Below are 15,101 nucleotides of genomic sequence, written 5' to 3'. Positions count from 1 at the left end.
CCCAACCCTCTCAAAAGGAACTCCCACCACTGGGAGAGGCACCAAGGTTGCCACATTCTTGGCTCCACTCTTGCCAGAGGTTTGGCAAGTGTGGCAGCTTCTGCAGAATTTGTCTACTTCTGAACCTATCTTAGGTAAAGAGAGAGCCTTTCCTTGGTCTTCTTAAAACTTAAGTGACCAGCCAAAGGTATCTCTGGGCTAACTGCAGAAACTGGAGTCGGTTCACTAGAGGTACTACAAGTTTCTTGTAGTCACCAGGGGTTGACTTAGTCGGTTCACTGTAGAAGAGGCCATCTTCCCAGTGCAACCTATACTTCCCAGGCTCAGTCCCATTGAGCTGAGAAGCTGCCTGTAGGCGAAAACCTTCCAGGGTAGGACACTCTCTTTGTCCTTTGCTGAAATCTGCCCTGTTGAGTCCACCTTCTGCCAGTAAAGACTGCACCTCATGATGGTCAACAGGGTCAAGATCTCCTATCAGAGCAAGATCTTCTTCTAGATCCGATTCCTCAGTATCTAGCTGAACCATACAGGGTTGAACCTCACACTCAGCATGAGCTGGTGGAGGAGTCACAGATGTGACTTTGGACAGTCTTGGAGATGTCCTTCTGGGCACAGGAGTGCTTGCTGGTTTCTTGCTGGCAGACTTGGGTTTCCCCTTTGTCTCTTTCTGACTTGCGATAACAGTATGTAAGTCCTGTGGACTTGGGGTGATATTTTCCTCTATCATGTCCCCAGGAGAGCCTTTCAAGGTTCTCTCCCTTGCAGACCTAGTGAGCTCCTGCTTCCTTCTGCTGGGGGGCCTGGGGGTACTAGACACAACTCCAAGAGTTTTAGGGTCATTACCCAGCAGGACCCTCCCAGGTACGTTATTTTGCACACTTACAGGTATTGTGACAGTCATGTCATCACATTGGATGAGAGCTGGTAACTGGGGAACCATTTGCACAGGGCCTCCAGCTAACTTGGTTAGGTGTTTGGGTGCCTTAGCAACATCCTCCACCTTGAAAAAACATTCATCAACCACAGTTATGCTGGCTCCAGTGTCTCTGATGGCAGGGGCCTCCTTGCCATTCACAAGAACACTATCTTTGTAATACTCTTTAGTATTATCTGGGATTAAGTTATAGACATCTAAGTTCTGTTGTTCCCAAAGACCCAAGGACACTAAAGAAACACTAGCTGAGACTCTCATGGGCTCATCAGCTAGTAACTGAATGTTTCCTCTGGCTATAGCTACTTCATCCACCTGGGAGAAGGCTAAGGAGACAGTGTTGATCCCTGAAGGTTTACCCTTACACCTGGGATCTCCTTTCACATGGCCAGGTAACCCACAAACAAAGCATTTCCCAAATGCCCTTTGGAATGGGAGTTTGTTCTGACGTCCATCTGGTGTGGAACCAGGTGGTACACTAGCCTGATTCGGTTTCCCTTGTGGCTTACCCTGGTTATGTTTGGGGCCCTATTTTGGATTGTAATTATTGGAATTCTCTTTGTTCTCTTTCTTTGGCTGTTTTCCCTCCTCCTTTTTCTGAGTGACCCCAGAATCTTTGTGAGTAGCCCTGTTGGTAACCCACAAGTCAGCAGCCTTAGCTAGCTTCTCAGGATCTATCTCCTTTGAATCAGGCAAGTGCTGTCTAAGCTCAGGAGAGCAGACATCAAAAATAGACTCCAACATTACAAGATTCCTCAAACCTTCATAAGTGTTCACTTTGTAATCCTTAACCCAACCATCTAAGTTTTTCAAACATTCACACACCCAGGTAGCCCAAGGGGTACCATCATGCTTTTTGGGGGTTCTAAACCTCTTAAGATACTGGGAAGGGGTCTTCCTTCCCAAACCTATCTATTAATGCCAGTTTCGCACACTCATAATCCTGTTTATCCTCCTCCCCCAACTCCATTACAGCATCACTTGCAACAGGGGGAAGCCTAGAGAAAAGCCAAGGAATCAACTGATTCCCTGAGATACCTTGAATCCCATGATTGTACTCAAACAGTGCTAACCAATCCCAAACATTAAGTTTAGTCTCATACATACCAATCATTTCCTTTGGCATACGGGGTCTCTTAGGGCTGGAAGACCTAGAAGACTCTAGGAGAGAAGCATTTTCTACAGACAACTTCTTCATCTCTAGTTCTTGATTCAGCTCCATTTCTCAGAGCCTTAACTCTTGATGTTTCATGGCAGTTTGTGCATCAATACGTTTCAATTCTAACTCAAGTCTCATTTTCTCAAGTGCAATAAATTCAGGAGTAAGTGTAGGACCTGTGGGGGTCCCTGTGGCCAGAGGTTGTGCTTTCTAAGCAGGCAAAGGAGTTGTAGGGTTTCCTAACAAGAACTCATCTAAAGTAACACTCTCAGAATCAGAAACATCAGTATCCACATTTGCTGGAGGGGTAGGCCCTTCTGACCCACTCTCCAGACTTTGTTTTCCCATTAACGTTGCAATCAGTTCAGATTTCTTTCCTTTACCAGAGAGACTCCTCTCCCTGCACATGGTTCTTAAAACCTCAGCAGTGTAGTTTAAGAGACCCTCTTCTATGTAGTTTTCCATATTTTACATGATTTCTCAGTTAAATAGAATTAGTGGTGTTAGCCTTGTGGTCAGTTGAGCCCAAGCAATAGCGGCACTCTAAGTGTAATCACTCTACTTCCAAATCCTCACCGCTGTACACCAGTGTTAGGCAGAATCCTGTGCAGTGCCCTTAGGGACCACTACACACAATTAAGACTACAGGTGGCAATACAAGTTTTACCTTTCGTACAAGCCTGTACCACTATGTTAAAGTGGTAGCAGTAGCGGAGCAGCCAGGCTTATCTAAAGAGTATATGAGCAGTAGCAGAGATTTCACAAAGGGACCACAATTACTGTGACTCAAGCAAACACTGACTATAGGTTTCAGGTAGAAAAATATAAGTACATTTATTTTTAAACCATTTGTTATAAACACAACACTTCTATTAATTCAAAACCACACATAAAATATACTACAACCAAACAATTCACTTTGGTACACTCTAACTCAAGGTAAGTATCCTGTGTTTTAATGGACTGGTGTTGCGAAACAAAAGACGTTACCGAGAATACACTTGCGATCACTTTTTGACAGTAATGACAGTTCGGTCTTACTAAATAAACGCGTATCCGCGGCAAGAAATGTTACCGGGGCAAAAACACACTTAGCACCTGGGTTAACCAGAGAGCGTTGGTGGCAAAAATCATAGGTAATACTTTTGTCAAGGCAGAAAAAATAAGAGAACACTATTTGACGGAAATTCAAGAGTCAATAGGCCGGAGCCAGTGTCAAGTGGAACCGGGTTCCTGTTGTCGAGGATCACACAGTCGGACAGTTCGAGATTCAACGTAGCCAGGAGTACTTAGATATTGTCAACAGAGGAAGCAAAATGTATAAGAAGGAGGGAAGACAAGGGCAAGCCTTGCAGATGAAGTAAAGGGATTCACCCTAATTCCTCAACCAGAACACAGTACCTTATTCAATGAAGAAGCTGGTGCCCTGGCAGTTGTTCCTGTTGGTTTCCTGCAGACCCACGGTTCCTGGAGCTTCTGTGCAAAGGGGGATGTCTGGAGGGGTCTGCATCACACAGGGATGAAAAAAGGTGTGCTCCTTAAAAACAGGAGAGGCTCTTCAGATGGCTATCCGGACCACTACAGCAGTGTGCAGCAATTTCGACCAAGAAGAGGATCCTCTGGCTGTGGAAGATGAGCTGGTTATCCCCACCAAGCTCAAGGAAAGAAGACTCCGGACTGGATCTTCTCTGGTCGTCGAAGGGTAGATAGCTCAGGACTGCAGCAGGGCTTCACCGGGACGGGGTAGTTGCAGCAGCCGTCTTCTTCTCCGCTTCTCTTCGGTTCCTTGTAGTTCCAGTGGCGACTCTGACTTCTAGCCCGAGGCCTGCCTTTTATGCGAAAATCCCCCATTCACACAACCTGGCTGTCATTCACGCAGCAGAGGGGTTGTCCGGCCCGGACAACCACTTCAGCCAATCATGGCAAAGTGCCACTTGGGTTTCCTAGGATACCCTGTGCAGGGGGTGACTACGCCCCTCCCTCACATCCAGCCCACCTAGACACCAAGGCGCCTGGAGGAGGGCTTATGAGCAGAAGCCCGCCAAAGGACGGTGAACAAAGAAGGCAAACCTGGTTTGCCGCGCAAAGGAAAGCACAAGAAGGACTTTAACAAAAAGAAATGGCGAATAAACCCGACCGGAGACAAAAGAAATGTATTTGGTCAAGCGGGTTTAAGTTCGAGGCTAATATAATAGCCTAAAACAATACCACGTTTATCTAATACAATCGCGAAAAGCTCACACTTACCAAGTGAAAAAAGTAAACTCCAGAAGTCCAGCAAAGGCGCTGGTGGACTCACTAGGTGAGGGAAATTAGCCATAAAATGAGAATTCTCCCTAATAAGGTCAAAGCACAGTCCAACTCGTGCAACTGTGTCACACTTCAGCGCAACTACTTCTATGTTGGCCACAGCACGGTCCAACTCATGCATTTGTGTCACATAACAGCGCAACTCATTCTATGAGAGCACAGTGCAACTCGTGCAATTGTGTCACACTTCAGCGCAACTCATTCTATGAGGTGACAGCACAGTCCAACTCATGCAATTGTATCACACTACAGCACAACTCATTTTATGAGATCACAATGGACCAACTAATACAATGGTGTTATATCACCATGCAAGTCATATTATGGTGTCGCACTACAGACCAACACATATGTACACATATTTGTTTTTATTTTATTTGTATTTATTGTATACATGGTAAACGAACTCAACCTTGTGCAAAATTTAAAAACAAACATAATATGTTAATCATGAAATCCAAATTTCATTCAACAATATCTAAAACTTTGTATCTAATACTACGTAAAATGTCCATAATTGTGTCTTATAAAAACGATTTCTGTGCCAGTCACTTGTTTAGTTTATGAAGGTAACCTGATTCTCCATTTGTGATACTCTTACACATGCTCTACACCCCTACCACCCTTTGGGCAATCCATCGTGTGGTGCTGTATGTGTTTCCTAAAGTTGAACAGGCTCTCATCAGAGCAGTGTTTCTACCAAACGATAATTTGGCCCAAAAACGTTCTAATGTCTGGGGGGGGGGGAGTAGTTATACAGAATCCTCCAAAGACCAGCTTTCGGGCCTGGCCGGTGTGAGGGCACCTAAGAAAGAGATGTTTTGCTGTTCGCTAAGTGCCCTTGTGCTGGCGTAGGCGACAGAAACTCCCTGTGGGCATGTTTGCCCTTTGCCTCGGCAGAGAGCAGCATGGTTTGAGGAAGTGCTTTGCGAAAGTGCTCGGTTTCTTGAGGCCAGAGGTGACCCGGCAAGTCTTTTGGCAGTGACATGCCGGGAAAAGCCCAAGTGCTCACCAAACCTTCCCTCACACATAACACTAAGGCATATGGCCTTAGTTCTGGAAAGGGGCCCCTCCCCCGAACCAAAGCCGGTGCAACGGGAAATGCCTCTTCAATGGGGAATGGTGATCATGTAGACCCAGCAGGAGTGGCGAGGGGTACAATCAATGCCTATTTTCCCTCCAAGTGGGGGGGGCAGGGCTCAAAAGACACCTAAACCGCCCATAGTTTTGGATGTTGCGAACCCCATCCAGGAGAGCATGAGCTGTTCACTTCATGACTTTGATAACAACTCGCTGCTGATGGTGAGTTGTGCCTTACATGGAAGTTTACAAAATGTATCCGACAAGGAAGTGGGCCACTTAAACACATCGGCAGCAGAAAGGGGTGTGCTCAAGACGAGGGTACACACGGGGGACGGAGTCCACCCACTTTATTCAGAGGGTGTACACAGCTAAAACAGAAACATTGGCTGCCCTCTTTGAATTCAAGCAGACCTCAAGATTGTAGGCCGGACACTTCACCACTGCACTACATACCATAATGAAAGAATAGCAAACAACTTAAGGTGAAATGTCCCATTTTGGTACTGCAAGTCCCAAATAAAACATTTGTATTGGTTCTGGGAGTTTCAAACATGCATATCTTTTAACGTTTTCAAAAACACTATTAGAAGAAAATATCCTGTCTTGGTTTTGTGTGTGTGTTGATTTTATGAAAGGCAAATGCCATTCGTCCTGATCAATTTGGGTGGTTATGCAAAGCCAATTTAATGAAATTTGCACATTTCACCTTGATACGCAAATTTCTGGCGATGTCACATCCCATCGCGTTTTTTGATAGTTCCACCACTTTAATTTTTAGGACTTGTCCCCTGGTAATGCGGCTGTGAGTGCGGGCGACTGTGATGATGGCATGGACGTTTCCCATTCTGAACCCCCCCAGAGAGACTTTCTGGAAGCCCTAACATGATCTATGAAACAAACACAGATTTTATTCCATCCGCTTCTTGTGGGCTAATTTGGAGGATGAGCCCAAGAGCAGTTTTAGTCTTGGTGTTTTACAATTTGCGGTTAAATCCTGTTGAAATTATGCATGAAGATCCTAAAAATCAAGGGTGCCATGATGACCCGACTCCTAGACCTGACCTGTTTAAATAAGCAACCTCCTAGCAACCCTATACCCTGGACTGAAGGTAGTGGCGTTTTATCGTAGTAGCGCCCCAACATTGCGCTAGCTGACCCAACAGATGCAAGTGATGTAAGTATCACAGACAAGTTTACGTACCCAGAGACAGCAACAACAGAACAAGGTGGCCAAGAATAAAAGGGTCAGCATACACAGGTGGTTATCATTGAATCCAAGCCCCACAACTCTAAGATAAGATCAGATATCCTTATAAATACAAAAAGTCAAGGAAACGTGCTCCCCGTCGCAAGAGGAGATCTGCCCAAGGAATTGGCACCCTGACTAGTTGGCTGATGAAGGAACATGGCCCACAGCAGACAACTTCCTCAGTGCCACCATTGCCTATTACTCGGCCCAATGGCCAGCAGACTAGAGTGGTCTTGCCAGTTGCTAATGAAGAGGGTGATTAAAATTCTTTGAGCTATGAGACATTAAGTGCCCCCTCAGGTGAAGAACAGGAGGTCTGGTCACTTGATTCCAACGTCCTCACTACTGGGCTAGCGACAGTCTTGAAGGGGAGCCGGATTCTTAATAGGTGGACCCTTATGGCTGCTTTTGTAAAGTCCCTTCCTTGGGACTTTTGAATTCGGGGGATTTCGGTGTAATAGAACCCCTCACGTCTACAGCAGGCAAGGCCAGTAGGATTCCCTGGTGCCTGCCTGAAACAGCCGCCATGATTCTCCAGCACCAGGCATCACTGATGTACTTGGCTTCGAGCTCTGCAAAAAGGAGCATACAGATAGGCTGTATGGACCCACACCCGGCTGCGAAAGCCCCCATTGTAAATGTTGTGTCTGACTCGGGAGTCAAGTTTGATGATCTCAAGGGCTGGGAATGGTTGCAGAGTCCTCCTCAAAACCAGGCACAAGCGCTGAAGCTGTAAGATCTTGAGGTGGAACACACGTGGATTTTCACACTGGTTGCATAAAGGGGGGGGGGGGTCTCGGGATGCCCTGCTTGAACATGACATTTTTGCTCTTCAGGAGACCAGGCTTCCGTCTGATGTCATTATTGATGGGTTTGTCTTTTCCAATCTAAGGGAGAGTAGGACGTCGTCTGGAGGGGGTTTGATTGGGGTTAGGAATGACTTCACCCCCTCTTTAGCTTGCAGCCATGAGTCTGGGGCAGATGTGTTAGCGGTTGAGCTTAGCAGGAATGTGGGGTATGTACAGGACCGTATGGTAATTACATCTCTCTGTGATGCGCCAGGAGAGGATGGCGGGGATGACGCGTTTGATAACTTAGATCTTACGTTGGCTACCTGGGGAGAGCTGGCAGCCTTTAACCCACTAATCCTGTGTGGAGACTGGCATGCCAGATGTGTGGATGGATTGGAAGGGCCAGGCTTTAACCTAAGCACTATGCCACATAAAACATCCAATAATGCCAGGGGGCGGCAGTGGCTTAGTTACTTGAAGGACTGGAGCTTGTTTTTGCTGAATGGTTGGACAGGAGATAACCCGGGCTGTATAACCTGGTCTTTGGGGGTGGGAGGCTAAACTGGACTATTTTGCAGGTACTTACTGCCTTTTGGAATTGTTTAATGCTCTCAGAATTGTCCCAAGCGCCTATAGTGACCATGCCATGCTGATCTTTGATTTAAACATGAATGCTCGAGAAAGTAACATCCCCAACTGTGGTCATGTGGAACCACATCATGCAGGTAAAAGACTCGGTTGGAAAGGACTTAAAGGTAAAAAGGTCAATGAAACAGAGGCTTGGCTGTCACTTGTTGCGCATGAAGTGGGGGCCTGTAATAGAGCCCCCAAGGTGGTTAGTAATACTAAGCCTTTTCAAGTGGCCTTAGGATGCGAAACACCCAGAGTGGACAACTAGGTGCCCGGTAATTCAAATTGCACAAATTAAAAATTAATATTGTTCCTGGTTAAAGAACCATAAGGATACGATTAACGCCAGGCCCCTAAGCCATATAAAAACTACACACTAGGATCCTGGAACACCAGGGGTTTCAGTCACCTGTTCAACACTGCTTGGACTGCTGAGTTAGATCTTATTTGCCTACAGGAGACGTGGCTGTGTGAAATACCTATTTTGGAGGGCTTTGAAATTGCCCATAACCCAGCCATTAAACAGACCAAGGGCAGACCTATGGCTGGCCTCCTGGTGGCAGTCAGGATCGAATCAGGTCTCCGGATTTTGAGCTCTGTTAACATCTCCCCCTTTATCCAAGTGGTAACGGTTGGTTTTGGAGGGGTAGTCGCTGGCTTGGCCGCCAATCTCTGCATTCTCAACCTTTATTGGAATCAAGGGGCCACCGAAGCAAAATACTTTATAGATGAAGTCACAACGGCGCTTGACGACCTCATGGAATCCGGACTGCAATATGACATGATCATCTGTGGTGATCTTAACATTGACTGTATTAGCCATCTAAATTCACTTGGTAACAAGAAGAAAGTCAACAACCTGGAACATTAATTGACAATTCAGTGGTTCCTGGAAATGGAGCTACGTGAGCTGACGATGTTGAACGGTCAAACTCCGGGAGATATCCCGGCAGCTCCTACCTGGAGAAGAGGGGACCAAAGCTCTACACTTGACTACATCCTGGTATCTGGAAAGATCCACACAAGAACCAACAGTTTCGCTGTAATAATAATGAATTACAGCGATCATGACATGGTGGTTCTAAAATTTGTGTCAAACGTACAACCTTCCCAGGATCGATGGGCTTACTCAATCAGAACTGGAACTGGCCGGATTCGTCTGAATCTTGACTCTAGTGCAGTGGGTCATATTTTGAGGGGCTTTCAGTTCTCTGAATCTTTGGAATATGATCATCTTCTGACGCAATATCAAGAACAGAGGAACAGAATAGGAAATACCCAATTTATACCCAAACATAAATTCGATCTTGAGGTGCAACAACGAAAACGCCTTCTTCGCTGGCAGCTGAGAACAGCACGAAAACAACTTCCCAGAGATGACAACGTTCAAGCACGAAAGTTCAAACAGGGCTATAAGAACTGGCTTAAGTCTCATAAGGCCATCATGCTGCAAAATGACGCAGAGCTCATGTTGTCAAAAAAGGAGAGCTCTAACTCAGCTGATTATTGGAGACTTAGAAATGACAACCTTGAACCACAACATGCCCTTAAGGCCAACTTGGTCCTGGAGTTCGAGTGGAGAGCCTTCCACGCTGATCTCTTTCACAAAAGCAACGAGACTAATGATTGGGATCGTCCTAATTTAACACACTGGGATCTCGCATTTGATTACGAGGACATCTTGAGAGTCATTAAGGCTAACGAACTTCACGATTAAGCACCAGCCAGAAGAATGGGCCACCTTCTGTGAGCTGTTGTTTAACAGGATTTTTAGGTTTTGCAAGACCCCCAACTCATGGAAATCCGCAGTGATTATACCAATCTTTAAAAAAGGAGATCGCAGAAACCCTATGAATTATAGACCAATTGCACTCCTTGATGTGTTGGGCAAGGTGTATGCAAGCCTCCTTCAACAACAACTTCTGGAGTGGTCCACAAACTGCAACCGGGTGGATCTGAGACAGACAGGGTTTGTCAAGGGTGTGGGTTGCTGCGTCAACCTCCTTTTGTTAAACTTACTGAAGATGGAAGCCCTTCGATCAAATTCTAAGATCTATCTCTCGCTGTTTGATCTATCCCAAGCGTTCGACAGCATAGATAGAGACCTGTTATGGGGAAAAATGACTAAATGGAACTGCCCACCAAGCCTGTTGGCCGCTATCCGTGAACTTCACACAAACACATCAATCAGAGTTTGATTGGACCAAAAGGGCAATTTATCATCTCCTATCGACACTTCTAGAGGCGTCAAACAAGGCTGCCCCCTAGCAGCAAGTATATTCAATCTGTTTATCTCAGATATCAAAGACGTCTTCAATGGTTTACGCACGTTTCCGCCCAAAATTCACGGTTCTCATGTTGATTATCTAGTCTACGCGGACGACATTATTTTGTTAGACACAACACCAATAGGTCTATAACGTAAACTTGTTGCAGCGGAAAAATATCTAACAGAGAACGGCTTGAACATCAACAGGGGGAAATGTGAAATCATCGTCTTTGAAAAACTGCAAGGCTCGAAAACTAACAGGCGGAAATACAAATGGTATGTGGACAAAGAACCCATTGGGCGTGTGCTAAACACCAGCTATTTAGGAATGCGAATAAGTGCGAGCCGAAACGACGCACCATGGGGGGAAGCAGCTAAGAGAAAATGCCGACAACTGGCATGCCAAGCGTCTCTAATCAATACAAAATTTGGAACATTTTCCCTAAAACCAACGCTAAATTTTTTCCAGCAGAAGGTGGTTCCCTCACTGATCTACGCCGGAAAAAAATGCTTTTGGTTGTGGGAACGAAGTGTGGAACTCGCTCGAAAACATCTTTTGGTCCAAAGTTCTACACCTTCCCAAGGGTACTGCCACGGCCTGAGTAAGATACGAGCTTGGGTACATCTCTATGTTGTTTAATTTGTACATTTCTGATCTTTTGATGCGTTTGCAGATGAAAGCTAACTGCCCCCCCCCAAGATTGGAACTGCGATAGTTGTTGCCATGTTTTATGACCTTGTCATTTGCGACCGCACTTTTGCAGGCATGAAGAACATGCGCAATGTATTGGCAATATATGGCAATAGGTATGAACTGGCTATTAACTTGGAGAAGAGCAATATCCTGCTAATATCGAGAAGGAAAGTCCACAGAGCGATGATGGAAACTACTCTTGGTTGGATGGATTATGGTCCCTCCGACCCCTACCTGGAATTGGAATTAAATGTTTTGTCCGGCTATCAGCAGATCATTGTGAGTAAGGTCAGGAGGGCAACACTGTTGACTTAACAAGTACGCAGGTTTGCTCATGAGTATGCAGGATACTCAAGTAAGGGCATTACTACCCTGTACAAGCAATGCCTTTGTCCTGCAGTACTTTACAGGCTTGAAGCCTTGTCCATGCAGGATCTCGCCTGCGTTACTAGGATAGAGGGCTTCATTTGGTGCACGGTCTTGAGTCTTAGTCCCTCTTGCCCCATGGAGTATCTGTGCCTAGAACTAGGACTTACCTCACTCAGGGGCATGGCGCTCAGGGCACGTGGTTGTTTCTACATGAAGTCCAAGGCCAAACCTAGCTGTGCATTGCTGGCACGACTGGGGGAAAGTGGTGGCAAAGAAGTGGGCTTCAGGGGCAGTCATTACGTGAATTTGAATCTTGATATATTTGACAGGATTGACTGGGCTCCCAGTTCTGATCTGGGAACACCCTATGCAACCCTGAAGGAGGCCATTGTGAGGCCGGTTCAAGGGATGGGACTGGTGTAATAACGAACTACACCTCTCCAAATTAAAGGGATATGAGGCAGTTGTAAACTTGGTGCACAGATACTGGAAAACACAGCCTTATTCACTGCTATGCCCAGACAGAGAAGTAAGGCGGTTTATTTTACAGCTTCGAACGAACCTTCTTCCTTTATTGGATGTGAATGGCCCACGTTTGCAACTTGCCGCCGAGGCACGGTTTTGCCGTGTCTGTAAAATCACAGAAAGAGGGCGACACAGTGTGCTGCTGTGGGACCCACATATATGTGTACACTTGGGAATAGAGTCCATAGGTATGAGGTGGTTACTACAGAGACCCCCTGGAATTATTGCCCGAACGCTGAGGCTATTTCTTCTCAGGCAGCACTGCTTCGGGTCTGCCTTCAGGTGTCCCGGAAGTGGTCACCTTAGCAAGAGGCAACGTTGGGGGTAAGAGAGATACCTGTGTAACTGAGGCTGAAATTGCCACTGGCAGGACTGGTCACTTCCATACATTTGAATGAATTTAAAAGGAAGGTTGGATTTTATAGATTTTGGTGTAAGGTATTTTTCTATTTACTAAGTATATTTTAAGGTGGAATTGGTTAAATATCTATGCATTTTATTGTTTTGCCTTTAGTCTTATGATTGTAGGTGTCTGGTAGCTATGCTGCATGAGAAACTCTAGGAACTTTGTTTGTATGAATTAATTTGTTTAAAGTTCAATTTCAACTAAATTACAATAAAGAATATTATTAGTATTATTACTTTGTGCCCACTCCCCTCATAGCTGCCCCCAAGGAAGCCCCTCTTCTCGCTCTCTTCTCCCACATGTCTTTGCAGGAGCGCCTGTTACTTCTTCTCCCAGGAGGCAGGATTCTGAAACCATCTCCAAATTAACTGGAACTAGACACCAAGTGTATTGTTGTCTGGAAGTCTTTTTGTTGTTAAAAATCACAACTTTATTTATTTAATGTATTTATTTTTTCATTTATAAAACGCACTAAACCCATGGGCATCACGGCGTCAGTCAATGGAGTAACACCACAGCCCAACCCTTATAATGGTGTCACACCAGAGCCCAACTCCCCTGCGAGGAGAACTCCCCACCAACACGGTGTGATGTCCCACCAGAGCCCAACTCCCCTGCGAGGAGAACTCCCCACCAACACGGTGTGATGTCCCACCAGAGCCCAGCTCCCTGGGAGGTGAACTCCCAACCAACACAAGGGATGTCCCACCAGAGCCCAACTCCCCTGCGAGGTGAACTCCCAACCAACACACGGTGTGATGTCACACCAGAGCCCAACTCCCCTGCGAGGTGAACTCGCCACCAAGGTGAACTCTCAACCAACACATGGTGTGATGTCCCCCCTGCAAGGTGAACTCCCCACCAACACACGTGATGTCCCACCAGAGCTCAGCTCCCCTGCGAGGTGAACTCCCAACCAACACATGGTGTGATGTCACACCAGAGCCCAACTCCCCTGTGAGGTGAACTCCCAACCAAGGTGAACTCTCAACCAACACATGGTGTGATGTCCCCCCTGCCAGGTGAACTCCCCACCAACACACGTGATGTCCCACCAGAGCTCATCTCCCCTGCGAGGTGAACTCCCAACCAACATATGGTGTGATGTCACACCAGAGCCCAACTCCCCTGCGAGGTGAACTCCCAACCAACAAACGGTGTGATGTCACACCAGAGCCCAACTCCCCTGCGAGGGGAACTCCCAACCAAGGTGAACTCTCAACCAACACACGGTGTGATGTCACACCAGAGCCCAACTCCCCTGTGAGGGGAACTCCCAACCAACACACGGTGTGATGTCACACCAGAGCTCAGCTCGCCAGATGGTGTCACGCTGCACCCCAGCTGTGGGCAGTGTGATGCACCAAACCATGAGTCGTCCTTCTCCACAGCACCCGAAGAAAGGCAGCCAATGAGAAAAGAGAAACGGGAGGCGGAGTAGGGAAAGTGTGGAGGATGCCTTGGAAAGAGAGAGAGACATCCCATCCAAGCAGGAGGGAAGAAAGAGAAGCCAACGAGAGCGCGTGGTACAGGAAGAGACGTGCGGAAAGATGAGAGAGGAATCGGGGTGCATGGAGGAGATGTACAGCGGCGGGGAGGTGGGGGGCAGAGGAGGAACGACAAGGGGAGCGAGTGGAGGTGAAAAGAGGGGGAGATGGAGAAAAGAGGGCAGGGTCACGCAGAATGGAAGGGAAAATAGGGCGATAGATGGGGTGGGGGGCAGTGCCAGCTAGAAAAGGGAGAACGCAGAAGAAGAGACTGAGGTAATGAGAGGGATCCGGGGGCCGGAGGGACTGCCAAGACCGGCCTCTTGGACCTCATTTCTGAAGAAAAGAAGTGTCCACCTGCGGGGCCTTTATAATAATTAGCAAAGACAATCCACACGGGCTTTGGTAAAGCACAGGGGCTCTACTCCTCAAACCCAGACATTATATAGGAAGCCCACCCACCTCCCCATACCTGTCGCGTGCAGTGCGCCGAGCAGGAGCAGCAGCGCGAGGTGCAGAGGGGAGCCCATCCTGATCCCTGGCCGGGAGTGCTGATCGCTGGCACCGCCGCCGCAGGTGCTTTTATAGGCCGGTGCCCGCAGTCGCTAGGAGGAAGTATGCCCAGGTATTGGGACACCGGCTCCAGGGCCTGTTTCATGACTGGCTGAGCCCGTGGCAATTCCTCGCGCCCGCGCTCTTTATTGTAAGCGCTTGCATTGTTGGGTGGACAAGAATGCAGAACAGGGTTTGCCCACGACCCCTCCTCTTCTAACTCACTGGTGCTCGAATCCTGACCTCTACATCGGATGGAGATGGCAGGGGACCTAATAGCAGCACCAGGGTGTGCCAGGCAAGCGCTCTAGAAAACAATAAAAGGCACTCAACTCAATTTAAATGAGTAGGCAACACTATTTTACAAGTGAGTAAAGCACTCAGCAAGAATGAGACAGTTTACAAGCGTTAGAAAGTGTGTTAATTCTGAAAAATACTCAAAAAGTAAGATGTAGGTGTTAACAAAGTAGAGTTACACTAAATGTCACAAACTTCAAACCGAACAGACATTGAGCACATGTTTCCTGGTGTGAAGCGAATGGAGGTGTTTGTAGTTAGTGAAGAGAGTTTTGGAATTATGCGCTTAGAAGTCAGCAGCAACCTCCCTGGTATAGTGCCAATGCAGGCAAGTGCTTCTAGATGCCTG

The 15,101-nt window shown here is 46.9% G+C and overlaps 1 protein-coding gene across 1 annotated transcript in view; it reads right to left on the bottom strand.

Annotated features, from left to right (window-relative positions):
• LOC138473323 (deleted in malignant brain tumors 1 protein-like) overlaps positions 1 to 14,491 on the bottom strand; it is a 911,582-nt gene extending 897,091 nt beyond the window's left edge. Inside the window, exon 1 of the mRNA XM_069611989.1 lies at positions 14,376 to 14,491. Coding sequence (XP_069468090.1) covers positions 14,376 to 14,433 — 58 coding nt within the window. The 5' untranslated portion in view covers positions 14,434 to 14,491. The remainder of the gene's footprint in view (positions 1 to 14,375) is intronic.
• Between the last annotated feature and the right edge of the window lie 610 nt (positions 14,492 to 15,101).

This window comes from Ambystoma mexicanum, chromosome 8 (assembly GCF_040938575.1).
Source record: "Ambystoma mexicanum isolate Mex_15411 chromosome 8, UKY_AmexF1_1, whole genome shotgun sequence".
Taxonomy (NCBI): Eukaryota; Metazoa; Chordata; class Amphibia; order Caudata; family Ambystomatidae; genus Ambystoma; species Ambystoma mexicanum.
The sequence above is the reverse complement of the archived record's forward strand: the minus strand, read 5'-3'. Positions and strand labels throughout refer to the sequence as shown.